At 47.2% G+C, this 17941-nt stretch overlaps 1 protein-coding gene across 1 annotated transcript in view; it reads right to left on the reverse strand.

Moving 5' to 3' along the window:
• Nucleotides 1-282: 282 nt before the first annotated feature.
• The window catches only part of SUSD5 (sushi domain containing 5), a 49335-nt gene continuing 31676 nt past the window's right edge, over nucleotides 283-17941 (reverse strand). Inside the window, exon 5 of the mRNA XM_042956951.1 lies at nucleotides 283-1953. Coding sequence (XP_042812885.1) covers nucleotides 662-1953 — 1292 coding nt within the window. The 3' untranslated portion in view covers nucleotides 283-661. The remainder of the gene's footprint in view (nucleotides 1954-17941) is intronic.

Raw genomic sequence — 17941 nt, forward strand, 5'->3', positions numbered from 1 at the left:
AGAAGTGGATGGCGTGTCTCATTACTTTTCAACTCCCCTCACCCCCAACGAAACATCAGTCCTGAATTCTCTCCAAATTCAACAAACAGCTAAAAAGAAACCTCAAAGCTTCTAGACTATGCCCCAGTTCCTGGCTCATTTGCCCCCACAATGTCACAACGTTAAAAGGAAGTAGCCTATTATTTTTCTATATCCCACCCCCAACAATTAAATATCTATCTCCTAAATAACACTGTTCTCAAATGTCAGGTTATCACACTTTTTCTAAACATTTCAGGTTGTGGAGTCATTTTTTTTTTTTTTTTTTTTTTTTTTTTTTGTAAAAAAGGGAAAGAAGGCAATAGCATGATGGAGTGGGAGATGACTTTTGACCTCACATGGGAATCAGGGCCCGAGCACAGGTCTGGGATTAGCGCAGCACATTCCGGGGCAGTTGGTTAGGGAGATGTTGATGTGTGTGATGATGCCACCCAGGCCTTCTTGTCCTACCAGGTGCCCCCAGAGACACTTCTTGGCCTGTAGAACAAAGACCCGAGCACAAGAAGGATGAGCCCGGCGCCACCTGTTTCGTGGTCTAGTGGATCATCCGTGTTTATCGGCGAGACGTGGCACGGTTCATTTTCCTCCCAAGTGGCTTCGGGGGAGCCCGCACTGAAGGAGGCTAGACCTTCTCCATCTCAATCTGCTGGTGGTAGTGCTGAGCCTGCCGCTGGCCCACGTTCAGCTTGTACACAGAGCTCTTGTGCTGGCACTTACGGTGGCCCCACACCGCCCCCACGCCCGCCAGGAGCAGCAGCAGACACAGGACGGTGACGATGGTGGCAATGACAGGGCCCCTGCCGAGGCCGGGACACCCATCCCCTACACACGGTTCCACGGTTGGGAGAAGCTCGTCACTTGCACGTGGGCCGGGGCTTTCCTGTCCCAAGAAGTCCTCGGACAGCAGGTAGGGGAAGCTATCCCGGACCTCAGGAGCGATGGTTTCCACTGGAGTCTGGGTGGCCGCCATGACAGTCGAGGGACTGGGATCCGGCCTTTGCTGGGCAGCAGTTGTTGCCGTCTCCGGGGCAGAGCTGGCGAGTTCATAGGGGAGGGTGGCCACGGGAGCCTTCTCTGTGGCAAACTTCCGAGGAACAGTTGACTGGTACCTGGGCAAGTCACCATCTCCCTCGCTGGGACTCTCCGTTTCAGACACATTTATCGGTCCGAGAGCCAAAGCTTCCACATCTAGCGTTTGAGACAGAAGAACTGAACCGCGGGTCACGTCCTCACTCGGTGTGAGCGTGGTACCTCCAGGCTTCTTAACTTCGACAGGAGTGGGCTGGTTGGGAGCAACTAGAACCCTCTCTTCTGGCCCTACTGACCCACCTCCCTTGTCTCCGTCCTCCTCTTCTGCCCCCGTCTTCCTCCAAGCCCCGTCAGTCACAGGGTAGCCATCTAACCAGGACTCATCGCTGCTGCTCACCATCGGGTCCCCTGTCTTGCCGTCAGTCCTGCCCACAAACGTCCCTGAGTGCCCATCCGTGCTGCTATCGGCCGTCTTGGCGTCAGGTTCGCCTGGAGCCGGTGTGATGCTACCATGGTTGTCCCTAGCCAGAAACTGCTTTTTGGTGTCATCATCCGTCCCCTTTTCCCCCTCAGGCTTGTGGAAGGGCTCCGCGGGAAGCCAGAACAAGTACTTGCGGCTCAGTCGGGATCCCGGCAGGTCTGTGGGGACGCTGCTCCCAACGACGGACAAGCCTGTAGTTGGCACAGAGGCCGCATCCTGGGCTATGTTGTCTTTCCCCACAGAAACGGAGACCAGATGGTCCTGCCGTGGAGCCTCCTCAGAGGCCTCTCCTGGACCTCTGTCCTCCTCTGCCTCCGTCCGGGAGTCCTCCATGAGCTCTCTGAGTGACACAGATCTGTCATCAGGGAAATTATCTTCATAGTCAATATGTGCCTCAGCATCATCTGGAAAGGAGAAGGAAAAACTCCATCAGGTCCTGGAGCCGGTGGTGTAGAACCCAAGGACTAGAGAGTATAAGGACTGGGACAGTGTTATTCACACTGTCCTCCACAGATGCTAAGCCTTCCCAGATGACGAACCCAAAGAATCTACATGCAAACTGTTACAATTAATATACGGGTTATCAAGGACACAGGGTCCATAGTCAGTGGAAAATATCAATTGTATTTCTGTATACCAGCAATGTACAGAAACAAACATTTTAAAAGACACCATTTGCCATAGCACTAAAAAGAATCCAACACCTAGGAATAAGGCTAACAAAAGATGTGCGAGGTTTGTACAAGGAATGGTACAAAATACCACTGAGCAACATTAAAGAAGACCTGAATAAATGGATATACCATGATCATGCAACAGAAGGCTCAAGACTGATAAGCTGTCAACTCTGTCCAAATTGAGCAACATAGATTTGATACAACCCTAATGAAAATCTCAGACTCGGACAAGCTGATGCTGAAATTTCTGGAAATGCAGAGAACCAAGAAGATTCCTTGAAATGTGCAAAATTTCAAGATTTACTATTAAACTGAAATACTTTGTAAGACTCTGGTATTGGCACAAGGATAGATAATTGGGTTATATTAACTTTAGGGACTTCTGTTTATCAAAAGCTACCATGAAGACAGTTAAAAAGAAAGCCACAGACTTGAAGATATTTGCAACACATATCATCTCCAAAAGATTCACGTCCAGAATTGATAAAGAAAGCCTACAAATCAATACTAAGTAGGCAGACAAACCATAGAGAAGTTGGCAAGATACTTGAGTTGGTATATCACAAAAAAGACATCTGTCTAAGTAGTCATTAAGCATGTGTAAAGATGGTCAACCTCATTAGTAACAGAGAAATGCTAATTACAGCCATAAAAATATGCCATTACATAGCACCAGAATGGCTAAAATTAAGCAGACGGACAGTATCTAGTGTTAACTGATGATATCTAGTGTTTGGGCCCCAACAGACATGCACATGAATGCTCATAATAACCAAAACCTGGAAATAATCCAAATGTCCATTCACGGCAGAACCGATGTAAATCACTGCATATCTGTACGAGGAAAATCTGTACATCAATGAAATGAACAAGCCATTGCTTCTGACAAGGACACAGATGAATCTCACAGCCAGCATGTTGCGCAAAAGAAGCCAGACACAAAAGAATACACTCTGTGTGATCCTACTTGCATAAAGGTCAAAAATAAGCAAAGCTAATCTATGGTGTTAAAAGTCAGGTTGGTAGATCGAAGCAGTAATTACTGAGTCTGGGGACAAGCAGGGCTTTGCGGATACGGGCAACCCACTTCTTGACCTGTGTGATAGCTAGTTTCTTTATTTTCTGAAAATTAATCGATCTGTTCCCTTAGGATTTGTATGTATGCTATGTTTACATAAAAATGTATCTTTTAAAACGCGGACTTGCTCTTTGTAAGACTTCTTGAGATTACGCTGTGAAATACTCTAAATGAGCTGAGTAAGAATGAACAAAGGGCCCCACAGTTAGGAGAGCAGAATGTAGGGACAGCAGGTCAAGAAGGCTCAAGAAGCCGTGTCCTCAGAAGAGGGCAGCCCATGGGGCTTTCCCCATTCACAATGGTTTTTGGAAGTCAAGTCCTACTGGAAGCCATACTTCATTATTACGACAGAAAGGCTCCCTATGACGTTGGGATCTAGTAAGACATAGATGTTTAGTTCCTAGCATGAGCTCCTAAAAGCCTTGGGATTTCCGAGCAATAGGAGTGAGAGGAACATTTTTTGTTATTCATAACACAGTCCTCTTGGCCATACCTGAATTTATGCTAATGAGGTGACCCCAGATGGCTTCCGGATGCGGCTGGTTGCCAGAGGAACCAACCAAGCGATTAGAGGGTTGGCACTCTCGGCCCCGGCCTCTGACCTCTGAGGAGGGGGAAGGGGACTAAAAGATGGAGTTAATCACTAACGGCCATGATTGAATCAATCGCGCCTAAGTAATGAACCCTCCATAAAACCCCTGAACTACCGGGTTCGAAGAGCTTCTAGGTTGGTGACTGCATCCAATGTGCTGGGAGGGTAGCTCCCCCTGACTTCACGGGGACAGGAGCTCCTGTGACTGGGATCCTCCCAGACCTTGCCCTGTATACCTCTACATCTGGTTGTTCATCTGTATTCTTTATAATATCCTCTTATAATAAATCGGTAAATGTAAGTAAAGTGCTTCCCTGAGTTCTGTGAGCCTTTCTAGCAAGTTACTGAGCTTGAGGAGACAGTTGTGAGAATCCCCAATTTACAGCCGGTTGGTCAGAAGTACAAGAGGCCCAGGACTTAGGCTTGGCGTCTCAAGTGGAGGCAGCCTTGCGGGACTGAGCCCTTCACTACCGAGTAGCTAACGTCAGCACTGAATTAAATTGTATGACACCCAGCTGGTGTCAGAATTCCACGGTCTTGAGACCTGCCGGGTTGAGTTGCAAACCTTTTGTACGCGCAAATTCTCATCCGTCCTGCCAAATAAACACTAGGTTTTGCACTGAAGTACCATTTTTGCCTTAAAAACAGAACAAAACGAAAAAAAAGCTACTGTGACAAAACGTTTCTCTAAAATCTACCCAAACCAGCTGGACATTTAACACGCCCATGACTTAAATCCTTGACCTTAAGATAATGCAGTTATATCGCGTGAACGTGTGTGCACCGACTGGCTGAGGGAGGGAGATCACGAAAATGGCCACACTGCTCTTTCCTGCCCCGAGTCCTTTTGCAATGTGATTGTGGAGCTCCTGCTTCCAGAAGCGGTGACTCTCTTTCCAGCTCTCGAATTGGGACTGGCCTGTCACTTGCTTTGACCCACAGAAAACAGTGAAAGCCTTGCATGCTCACTCTCTTCCCACCCCCCCCCCCGCCGCCCCGTCTTTCTCTGAAGCTTGTCAGCTGCCATGTGAACAAGCCCAGGGAGCCTACTGAGGGATGAGAGGCCATGTGGGGGAGAGATGACCGGCACCAGCTGAGGCCATCCTACACCAGTCAACCCGGGGGCTGGCCACATCCCCCCGAGTGAGCCCAGCCAAGACCAGAAGAACGAGCCAGCTAAGCCCAGCCCAAACTGTTTACACAGGAAATCGCCACCAGGTAAATGAGTGTTGACTAAGCCATTACGTTTTGGGGGGTGGTTCCTTATGCAGAAAAAACTGACACACTGGCCACGAGCTGCTGAGGGCAGGGTCCCAGGCACTGTGTCAGCAGAGCAGAACAGCGCCCCGCCCATTAGAGGTATTCTTATGGGTATTCTTGAACGAGTGGACCCATGGCACTGGGAGAAACAGGAAGGAAAATCTTCTCGGATCCCAAGATTCTCCTGATCTTTGCCTCGTCACTGCTCAGAGCGGAGATCTAGTTCCAAGAACACAGTGCTGAAACCCAAGGGGACTGTGGGCTCATTTCCGATTTATGAGGAATGCATTACACATAACGATGGTTTCCTCTATCAGCTCTGAAAGGTGCCATCATTGGAGCACTACTTGAATACACTGACATCCACATGGGAGGGCAACACACACACACACACACACACACACACACACACACACCTTTCACACGCAGGTGAGCAAATCAGCCCACAGCCAGGCCCATGAGAACATCTCTTCTCTTCCCAGCCTTTCCTTGGTGCCCCCGCCCTATAATGTAAAAGGGGACCCTAACAGAACTCCCTCCCCGCTGCCGGTAGACTCACGTTGACACAGGGAGGTAACCCCTCTCCACAAAATTTAGTCTTCGCGCAAAGAAACTTGGCATTTCACACATCCGACAGGTCATTTCTGCCTCAACTCGGCTGCATCCAACTTGTTTTTTATTAAAAAAAAAATAGGATGTATTTTATGGCATTGCAGACAGAATTAGCATGTTTGCAAAACAATACCCATATGCCAGTTGTCTCCCAGAGGTGCTGCCGTTGAGGATAAATATGGCTGTGTTCTCAGAACACAGCCCCCTTTCACGATGGGGAAAGGCAGGAAGCAGGTCTCTCCAAGACCATTTTTCCTCCAGAAGCTTTGCCCCACCTGAAATCGCAGACTATTACCTCACGCGCAATCTTAAGTGGAAGGCCTCTCACCACACGTTATTTTACCAAGGACCGTTTCTTTGTTGCCTCACTGCAGCCCCGAGATGCCAACCCGCAGAGAGCCCACACGTGGTCCTGTTTCCTTCCGTGGAACTCCTGTCGGTGCTGGTTAAATTCTGACCCTGTGTTTTCTCTCAGCTCATCGACCAGAGCTCACTGACCGTTGGGTGCAACTTGGCCAACGGGACCCACGTTTGCAGAGCGGTGTCACAGTGGAAGCTGGCCGGGGGCCGGCGTGAGGGCGGCCAGCAGCACAGGGGTCTCTCTCGTGGTCCAGACGGCCATCGCCCTACGACCCAGAGGACACCCAGACTCATGTGGCCTCGGGCAAACTGAACTCGGCCCAAATAGGCGACAGCTAAAAACAAGTGTGAGTGAGGGAGACTCAGAACCTTCCAGAACTTCAGAGTATCTGTGGCCTTGACGAGTCCCCGTAACCTCTGCTCTGGCTTCCTCCCTTCTTTTCTCCCCCAACCCCGATTCCGTCGCCCTCAGCTGCAGTCTGGGGTGCTTCTTTGTCCTCGCCCCTTCTGACGGCTCTCCCTCCGTTCAACCTTCTCTTCCTTCTACCTCACCCCTCACACTCCAGACGGCTAAATATGTCGCCGGGGCATAAGCAAACATTTCCTTATCCTTAGAGTGGATTACATGCCACACTTTACAACATCCAAGTGGTCCAGCTGAACCCACATCACGCATTTTCTCTACCCTACACCTTCAACATGAGTACACACACACACACACACACACACACACACAAACTAGGCTTGCTGAATATGAATTTTTTTTTTAATGAGGAAAAAACATGAAACACCAGGAAAAAGTTCTTACAAACAACCACCATGCACGGAAAGGGACATTATATTCTGCAGCAAACTTCAAAAACCAGTTACCGGAGGAGAAACGGAAAATTCTGGAGAAGAGTCAAGAAGGGAGCATGATTCCACTCCCAAGCCACCCTCACCCTTCACAACCGTACCGAGGAGTCAACGAATCCCAGACAGAAGCAAAGTGGGTGGAAACAGACCAGTAACCTGCAGGGCGGGTGGTTCTGGAATCCAAAACACCAGCACCTGCCTTGTGCAGGTGAAGCAGAGCTTCACATGGGACACGTAACCTTTCTGGAAAGAAAGCAGAGCCCAGATACTTTAAAGCAAACAGATAAAGTAAAATTACACCCCCTTCTAGCTACCATTCCCTCTTCAGATGAAAGAAAGATGCACATAAAAGGCAAAAAACCTAACTTAGAAGAAAGAATTCACAGAATAGAACAAATTCCTAGCAACAGCCTCACACTACAGAACTTAAGAAGAAAGTGGGCACGGGAGCACCTGGGTGGCTCCGTCGGTCAAGCTCTTGGTTTTGGCTCCGGTCATGATCAGAGCGGTTTTGTGAGCTCGAGCCCCGAGTCAGGCTCTGTGCTGTCTGCTTTGGATTCTGTGTCTCCCTCTCTCTCTGCCCCTCCCCTGCTCACACTGTCTCTGTCTCTCTCAAAAATAAATAAATAAGCTCAAAAAAAAAAAAAAAAAAAAGGAAGAAGAAAGTGGGTGCAATTAAACGAAAGTTCCAAGGGGAGGTGATAACAGGATGTTATATGAAAAGAGTGATTTTGGGGCGCCTGGGTGGCGCAGTCGGTTAAGCGTCCGACTTCAGCCAGGTCACGATCTCGCGGTCCGTGAGTTCGAGCCCCGCGTCAGGCTCTGGGCTGATGGCTCGGAGCCTGGAGCCTGTTTCCGATTCTGTGTCTCCCTCTCTCTCTGCCCCTCCCCCGTTCATGCTCTGTCTCTCTGTCCCAAAAATAAATTAAAAACGTTGAAAAAAAAAATTTGAAAAGAGTGATTTTAAACTTCAGGAATCAAATTGAGAACCAATGTAACACAGAACGAAAAAACAGAAACTTCAAGGAACAGAATACCCTGAGAATTTTACAAAGCTGAGAAAAATAACAGGAAGACACGTATTCAAGAGTCAATGCAAACCACAGGCAGAAAAAACGCATAGACCATTACAGGCAAGCACACCAATTAAAACTGCTAAAAACCGAGGCGAAAATAATTTAACAGCAACAAGTGAAAGGAGACACATAACCTTCAAAAGAGCAACCATATGACTGAGAGCGACTTTTCCAAAAAAAAAAAAAAGTGAAAGCCAGAAGACACTGTGATACCTCAAAAAAAATTTATTTATTTATTTTGAGAGAGAAAGCATGTGCAGGGGAGGGGCAGAGAGAGAGGTGGAGAGAGAGAGAATCCAAGCAGGCCCTTGCTGCCAGCGCAGAGCCCAACTCGGGGGTCAAACTCATGGAGCGTGAGATCACGACCTGAGCGGAAACCAAGAGTCGCACGCTTAACCGACTGAGCCACCCAGGTGCCCCGACCCTGCGATACCTTTAAAGTGTCAGAAGAAAGTTAGAACTGCCAACCTGGACTTCTTACTTTGTGAAAATATCCTCGCAGAAAGCCTCTGCACTGAAAGCCCCATGATGTAGGCAGGAAAGAACACTGAAGCAGGTGAATATGAGGTGGGGGACGAATCTAAGTGAATACTGACTGCATAAAACGAGTACACACACACACACACACACACACACACACACACACACACAATTATTATTTGAAACGTGTGGCAACAGCATAGAAATTGGGAGGAGGTAACTGGAGTCAAAATATTTGAAGGTATTTAAATTGTTCAGGAAATGGTATCACCCTTTGATAAGTCAAGAATTTGTGAGTAACCACCAAAAAAAAGAGTAAATGTGTTAGAGGAGCTCCTGGCTGGCTCACTCTGTAGAGCATGCAACTCTGACCTCAGGGTTGTGAGTTCAAGCCCCACGCTGGGGGTAGAGATTACTTAAAAAATTAAATTAAAAAAAAAAAAGAGAATGTGTTAGAATGTAATAGATGGAGTGAATATAATAATTTTTAAAATGCTTAATCCTTCCAAAAGAACACAGGAAAGCAGAGGATAAAGAACAAAAAAACAGCTAGAACACAGAGAAAACAAATAGAGACAGTAATTTTAAACCCAAATCATTGATGATTAAATGTAAGCGGATTAATGCTCCAATTGGTTGTCTGATGCTTATAAGAGACATACTTTAAATATAACTTTACGGGAAAAAATTTGAAAAATAAATATAACTGTGCAGGAAAGTTGAAAGTAAAAAAAAAGAATGAAAAAAATTACACATAGAAAGACTAACCGGCAAAGAAGACTTTAAGCCAAAAAACAATACTAGAGAGAAGGAGGCTCATTTCGTAAAGATAGATGTTTCAATGTACCAGGAAGACATTAATTTTTAAATCTGTGCGTACTTAACGGAAACTCAAAGTATATGAGTCTAAAATAAGTAAACAAGGTGAGCTTGGGCGGGTTAGTCGGTTAAGCATCCGACTCTTGATTTTGGCTCAGGGCCAGTTCTCACGGTTCGTAAGTTCCAGCCCTGTGTCAGGCTCCGTACTGACAGTGCAGAGCGCACTTGGGATTCTCTCTCTCTCTCTCTCTCTGCCCCTCTCCTGCTCGAGTACTCTCTCTCTCAAAATAAATAAATGCACTTCAAAATATGTGAACTAAAAAAAGAAATCCGTAATCCATGATCATAGAGAGAGGTTTTAAATATCTCTATCAGTAACAATTAGAGTAAGCAGACAAAAAGCTAAGAATACATATCTGAAAAACATGCTTGTCTAATAAATTTGGCCTATTTGACATATACAGATCATATCTAAAAACTGTAGAATACACATTCTTTTCAGATACACAGAATACTTTTACAAACTTGATCATAAATGAAATGTCAACTGACTTGAAAGGATTAAGTCATATATATGTTCTCTAGCCATAGTGAAATTAGACAAAAGATTACTAGGAAATTCCCATATGTACGGAAATTAAGCAAAATATTTCCAAATAAATCATGGGTTAAAGGATAAATACAATAGATATTAGAAAATATTCTAACTGAATAATGAAAAATGACATGTCAAATCTTGTAGGAAGCAGCAAACACTGGGCTAACTGGAGAAGTGATAGCTTTAAATACCTATTTTAGAAAAGAAGAAAGGCTGAAAATCACATTGATCTCAGAAGCCTAGGAAAGGAAGAGTAAGTTAAACACGAAGAAAATAAAGGAAGGAGATTTTTAAAAAAGCAGAAACTAATAAAATAAAAACCAAACATACAATAAAGGGTCAATGCAGCCAAAAGTTAGTTCTTGGCAAAAAACTACTGATTGATAGCTCAAAACATCGAAGCCCCTAGCAAGAGTACTTAAGAAACTCTTAGAAAGAACACAAATTAAAGCACCAGGAATAGGGGCACCTGAGTGGCTCAGTCAGTTGAGCGTCCAATTTTGGCTCAGGTCATGATCTCTTGCTTCATGGGTTTGAGCCCCATGTCAGGCTCTGTGCTGACAGCTCAGAGCCTGGAGCCTGCTTCGGATTCTGTGTCTCCCTCTCCCACTCCCATTCTCTTTCTCTCTCAAAAATAAGTAAACATTAAAAATTTTTTTTAATATCAGGAATAAAAAAAGATCACCATAGATCTTTCAGATATTAGAAAAGACAGTAACAAGATTATGATAAATTTATGCCCCCAAAATAAAAAAAAATTTTTTTAAACTTCTAACTTTTTAAAAAGTTTTTCCTTCCTTCCTTCCTCCCTCCCTCTTTTTTTCTTTCCTTCTTTCTTTCTCTCTTTCTTTCTTGTAATCTCTCTCTTTTTTTTAAATGCTTATTTTTGAGACAGAGAGAGACAGAGCATGAACAGGGGAGGGGCAGAGAGAGAGGGAGACACAGAATCTGAAACAGGTTCCAGGCTCTGAGCGGTCAGCACAGAGCCCGACGCGGGGCTTGAACTCATGGACCGTGAGATCATGACCTGAGCCGAAGTCGGATGCTTAACCGACCAAGCCACCCAGGCGTCCGTCTTTCTTGTAATCTCTACACCTAACATGGGGCTCTAACTCATGACTCCAAGATCAAGAGTTGCATGTTCCTCCAACTGAGCCAGCCAGGCTCTCCTAAAACAAAAATCCTGATGAAATAGACAAAATCCTGGAAGAAGCTCACCAGAAGTGCCATGAGAAGAGGGAGAAAAATTTTATATGCCATTAACTATTAATGCAATTGAATCTCACTACACAGAAAACTTGGCACAGCCGGCTTTGTCAATGAATTCTATCAAATATTTATAAAGGAGGTGAATTCCAATCTTACACAAACTCTACTTCCCGACTGATTTTATACATCTGGTGTAACCTTGGGAACAAAACCTGGCAAGGACATGACGAGAAAGTAGTATTGCAGACCATTCTCACTAAACATAGATGCAAAAATCATAAACACAATGTTGACACATGGAAACCTGGAGGCGTTATATTGAAAGGACAGCACATCACACCACGTTACGTTTAATCCCAGGAATTCATGATTGGTTTATTTGAAAAAAGGAGTTTCAGAAAAGCAACTGACGGAAGTCAATAGGATAAAAACCCCTAGGATTTAGGAATGTAAGGAAACTTCCTTAACCCGATTTTTAAAATATATAAAAACTGAGGAAAAAAGGAAAAGATTACCATCACATGCTAAAACACAGATGAACTTTGAGGACATTGTGCTAAGTGAAATAAGCCTGTCACAAAAAGACAAATACTATCCAATTCCACTTATATGAGGTACCTAGAGTAGTCAAATTCACAGAAATGGAAAGTAAAATGGTGATTGCCAGGGGCTGGGGGGAGGTGGGAGAAGGTAGTTGTTATTCAGTGGGTATAGAATTTTGGTTTTGCAAGAGAAAAATGTTCTGGAGACCTGTTTGACAACGATGTGAATATATTTATGGCTAAGATGGTGAATTTTGTGTTCTGTGTTTCCCACCATAATTTTTCTATTTTTTATCATTTTAAAAAATGTTTATTTATTTATTTTTGAGAGACAGAGAGAGCACAAGCAGGGCCGGGGCAGAGAGAGAGGGAGACACAGAATCCGAAGCAGCCTCCAGGTTCTGAGGTGTCAGCATGGAGCCTGACAAGGGGCTTGAACTCATAAACTGTGAGATCATAACCTGAGCCGAAGTCAGACACTTAACTAACTGAGCCACCCAGGCGTCCCTCCACCACAGTTTTTTTTAAAGGAAAGGATTAATAATGTACCCTACATTAAAATTCTATTCATCAAAGACACTATGAAGAAAGTGAAAAGCCAACTTACCTAGTAGAAGACATTTGCAACATATATAATATACCTTGAAAGTTCGGGTATCTAGAATCCTATAGAGAACTCCTACACATCAATATGAAATAAATGGACAACCCAGTAGAAAAATGAGTGACAGAAATGGATAGGCACTTCAGAAATGAGATATTCAAATGGCCAATAAACATATGATAAGGCGCTCAACACCATTAACAATAGGGGGAATTAAAATTAAGTGACAGTACGACCTACACATCGGAATGCTAACAATTAAGAAGACGGACAATACCAACTATTGGTGAGGATCTGGGGCTCCCGGAGTTCTCACACCTGAGACAACAAAAACGTTCATCTACAGTAGAATGGAATATTCCACAACAAAGAAAAAGAACGAACTGTAGCTTCATCGAACAACACAGATGTGCCTCCCAGACACATGTTGGACAAAAGAAGCCATACACAAGAGGGCATCCTTTATGCTTCCACAGAAATAAAGTTTAAACAGGGAAAACATAGTTCCTGGTCATGGAAGTCTTAGGAAGGCAATGACTGGAAGGTGACGTTGGGAGCAATTCAACAATGTTACACATCGTTAATGTACAACTACAGTAGGCATTCATTCTTCTTAGGATGTTTGTACTTTGAAGAGATTTCAAGCAAATACTGTGTGACCTTATGCATGTGTCACTTACATTAAGCTGTAAACCAGCTGCTGCTGACATTCCAATTAAGAATTCACAGTCCAGGGCCACCTGGGTGGCTCAGTCAGTTGAGCGTCCGACTTCAGCTCAGGTCACGATCTCACACTCCGTGAGCTCGAGCCCCGCGTCGGGCTCTGTGCTGACAGCTCGGAGCCTGGAGCCCGCTTCGGATTCTGTGTCTCCCCCTCTCTCCGCCCCTCCCCTGCTCATGCTCCGTCTCTCTCTGTCTCAAAAATAAATAGGAACATTAAAAAAAAGAAAAAGAAAAAAGAAAAAGAATTCACAGTCCAGGGGCGGACAATTAGCATTCTCATCGGGACACTCGCCCTCTAGATGTGTGCCTACTGCAAGTACGTCTATTATCTGTGCCTTGCCCAAAGCCACGGCAATGCTAATTAGTGTCCTGAATATCTGAAATGGCCACTGGTAAAATTAGTGGCCTCGTAACGACCACGATACGTATTAGAAATGGGCTCTCGTTGGCAAAGTGAGAGGTATTTATGAATGGGGATTGACTAAGGATATCTCGGAGACACTTCTCATCCTTATGGACGCTGGGTAGCTCCAATGCATACCTTGCTGGTGCTTGAGACTTAAACCCCAAACGGTCTCATTTGGGAATCACGGTTACGCATGGAAACTATGCGAGCAGTCTCGATCTGTGCACTGGGCACACCTCCCTGGTCTCACTGCACAGTAGGTCCGGCCGGCCCCTCCCGGCCTGGGGCCTCTGAGAACAAGGAACTTTGCCTTTGCGTACCCTGCACACAGCGTGGTGCTTGCACTCCATAAACATTTGTTGAATAAACAAATGAGTGGGTTAAGAGGTGAATTCGTGAGCGGTAGAAACCCTTTTGATGAAGCTCGATTCAGCCCAGAAGTCCATCGAATGGCATTATCTGATTCGTGATGGCAGCAAAGAATAGTAAAGGACCTCTTAGTTCCAGTACTGGGCACGATCGACGGCTGCTAAATTCCCTCTCCCGTATAACCCACCCCACGAGCTTAAATATGCCATGAAGTCAAAAGGCACCCGGAGTGTGGGCAGTACATGAGTCGTGTTTTCTTCCCCCACCCCTCGTCCTGCAGGCAACAGTGGCCTAATGTGTAATGGTAGAGCTGAGGGTTTGGGAAAGGCCAGTCCACTGTGGCCGTGAGCGGGCCTCCCCTGGCCTGGGCCCTTATGGTCAGTGTGAGCAGTGTGTGTGTGTGAAGGGTCCGCTTCCAGAGCCCCTGAGCCTAGAGCATCCCTGGGCAGCAGCCTGGGGCCTTGAACCAAGTGCTCCCTGTCTCCCTAGGTTCTCAGGTCAAGGTCCCGGCTCAGAAACACGTTTTCACCACGTCACAGTTCTCCCGAACCTCAAGTGAAGTGACCGTTTACCAAGAGGCTACCCCTGGGAAAGTATCCCAAGCCTGCTTTTCTCCTCATGAGTAAGAGTAAAGTTTGTTATTCATTGCATTTCAACCAAAAATTAGGTTCTGCCTTTAAGCTGGGAAAGTCCAGTGCCGTGCCTGTTGAGCGGCTCGTTCGCTCACGTCCCCCCTGCTTTCCTGTGTCTACACTCTCCTCAATCATCAAGGATGCAGCCATCCTCCTTGCCCTCTCCCCTCTCCCACGCTCCCCCTCAAACCTGTGCTAATACAACCTGGGGTCCCCTGAGTGGACCAGAAAGTCCAGAAAATGTAAACTTCACCGGAAAAAGCCAGATCATTCCCCGGGTGTTTACGTTTCACTGTTGCTTTAGGAAACTGGAAGACCCAGAGAACCCAGGAGTAGAAGGAGAAGGCTTGCTCATGTCCCGCCTGCATCTACCCCGAAGTGCACGGGGTCACGGCCCAGAACCCGGAGGCTGCCCCCGGGCCTGCTGCTCTCCACCTCTTTTCAAGTCGTTGCACTTCCAGAAGCCCACACATTCCTTCTTTTTTTCTCTCGTCTTGGCTACACGGTCGTTAAAAATAGTAATTCCGAAAAAGACAACCAGACAAGCCAGAAATAACCACTGGTCCAATGAACTTCTGAACAAATATGGCAATATTGACAAGGAAATTCTAAATTCAGTGGCAGACTCCTGCTTTATTCTAGGAAGGAAGTGAAATCCAAAAAACGGAGACAAACAGAAACTGGAGTTAGTCTAAGAAAACAAAAGGAAGGCTTTCGAAAGGCGATAAAAGAGCCAAGGAACATGGCGGGAGAAGAGCCAGTGTGCAGGGCCCGGTGCCACCCTGTGTCTCTCGCTCCCTGAGCTTCAGAGGCCTATGGAGGAAGCCCAAAGACCAGACAGGTGTTGGAAGGAGACCTGCCTGCTTTCACATCCTGGCTCTGCTGCTTTCTGGCCGCATGACACAGAAGAGTCGCTGACCTTTTGCGTGCCTCAGTTTTCCCATCTGTTAATTGGTGCTAACCACTCCTACCCTCAGATTTCTGCGGATTCAGTGACATAAGATGTGTAAGACTCCTCTCACGGAAACGTTCGCTGTCGTGGGTGGTCGTGGTGCCATGGGTGTAGAAACCTGTGACAAGTCAGAGGCTTTCGTAGCTCGGGTGGGCACAGTTTATTGGATGCCAGTTGGACCTCAACCGAGTTGCTGGGAAAAAAGGAGCAAAAACAAAAAAGACAAAAAAGACAGAGACGGCCCAGAGCGAGCGTTGGGTTTTATGAGTGCTACGTGGGGAATGTCTTGTTTCCACAGCTGTGGCCGGCCAGGGAAGGGAAGGAGAGAAGCTATTTGTTGTTGGACTCAGAGGAGGTGGGGCGGGTGGGGTGAGGTCAAAATGGGTGTCACTCACTTTCCTGATATTCCAGACCACAAAGCGTAAACATATCCCAAGGAGCTTGGGGTGGAAAGTCTTTTTTTTTTTTTTTTTTTTTTTTTCAATTTTTTTTAATGTTTATTTATTTTTGAGAGAGAGGGAGAGACAGAGCGTGAACAGGGAAGGAGCAGAGAGAGAGGGAGACATAGAATCCGAAGCAGGCTCCAGGCTCTGAGCTGTCAGCGCAGAGCCCGACGTGGGGCTCGAACCTACAAGCCGTGAGATCATGACCTGAGCCGACATCAGACGCTCAACCGACTGAGCCACCCAGGCGCCCCTAAGAGTGGAAAGTCTTAAAGGATTTTCTGAGCCTGTCTTAACACTTGGTGATGCCTGTTGTCCGGGCAAGTTTCAAAGGGCCAACAAGGGGCAACTGACAGAGGGAGAGCCTCCAAGTCTTTCACTTCCGGGTCATCTGCCCTATGCTACTTTGCAGTAGCTGTCCTCTCCCACCCCGACCACAAAGATGGGATAAACGGCCTGGCCTGGAGCCCAGGGTGGAGGCCACAGGACCCCTGCGTGCTAAAGTCAGGAGAGAACGGAGGTGTTGAAGGCAATGTGAGGCCAGGACAGCGAGTAGGGGAGGGGCAGCATGCCAAGGGAAAGACACAAGTGAGACTGTGTGGGCACCATCACTGGGCTCGTGTGGCCGGGGGTGGCCTCTTGGGGGGCTGGGAGGCCCGACGGTTTTCAGAATACAGAAGACCAGAGACAAAACACAGCCTTGAAGGTGACTGTGGACTAGGCATCAGAAGACGCCCAAGGAAAAGCAACCCCAGCGTGGAAGCCTGCTGCATACACACTCAGGGGCCAAAGCCTCAGGATTTCTCAGTAATTAGGGCCACGGCCGGTTAGACACTGAGGACATCAGAGAGGTATGACAGGTATTTCCTGCTGCCCAGCTGGGAACAGGAACCAAGAAGATGTGTGGCTTTGGACAGGAGAACGGGAAGCTGAATGGCCAGATCCAGACCTGGCCTCTAGGAACCGAAGCTAGAGAGACACTGGCTCACAGAAGGAAAGGCAGCAGTTAAGTCAGCCCTCGCCCATGTAAGTTCACGGTCAAGGACAAAGTCACGATGCTTAAGCGAGAGACCTCACTGCCGCCACTGAGGCTCGATCTTACCTGCAGTGAACGCACAACCCAGGCAGCAGGCGAGCGAGGCACGTCCTGCACCCCCGCCCGGGTGTACATGCCCCTGTGGGTTCATCCTTGCTCATGGTGACACAAGCTTTTCCAGCCAGTCCCCACCCTGTTAACGGATTTCAAGCAAAACCAAAACCACTGCTGCTCTCCAGAACTGATGGCTTAATAAACAGCTACGTTCTCCACTGCAGTCGTGGGGGCTGTTGATGTCCCCAACCACGTCCCCTTTCCCAGGCCGGTGCACCCATCCCCCGGCTGCTGTGAGCGCTGGCAGCTAATGGTTCACAGACAGGCCCTTCTCTGGACAACTGCCCTCGGTGGAACGAGAACCGGCCTCGGTGCCCCCCACACAGCACGTCACCCAGCCCAGCAGCCAATGCCGGATGGATACAGAGGAACTCGGAGCTGGCCTCCTCGCTTCCAGTGGGACCGACCCTGTGGCACAGTTCGTGAGGTCAGGCAAAGGGAGAGGGCTGCCGGGGTCACATCGATCCACCCCTCACGTCTCCTGCCTCCCTGCCCACTTTCCTCCGTTGATAAATCACACGCATCTGCACAGGCTCTATGTGTAGACAATGTGACCCAAGACATCCCGCCAGTTTTCAGGTGTCTGTACAAGGCCAGCTGTGAATGGAATAGCCCTCCCACTAGCCTTGACCTCCTGAGCCTCCAGAATGTCAGACAGCAAACTCGTCAGAGCCCCAGGCTGTTTTAAGTGCGACCTCCGCTCTCCAGAACCCGAGACACCTGCTGGCAAAGACTAGCTTCTCACAAGGAACGGACAGCTGTAAGTCCCAGGATGCCTCTGGTTACTCGGTGGAATAGGGGCTAGAGTCAATAACATACAAGGAAGCGGGCAGGGAGCCAGAGTCATGCGCAAAGCCCCTCAGATCCCGTAAGTGAGGGGGCCTGAGTGCTCTCTTGGATCAGCATGAAGGTGAAGGGGAAAGAACATTCCGTGAGATTCCATTCATCTCGCAGG

Source organism: Panthera tigris, chromosome C2, assembly GCF_018350195.1.
Source record: "Panthera tigris isolate Pti1 chromosome C2, P.tigris_Pti1_mat1.1, whole genome shotgun sequence".
NCBI classification, from domain to species: Eukaryota; Metazoa; Chordata; class Mammalia; order Carnivora; family Felidae; genus Panthera; species Panthera tigris.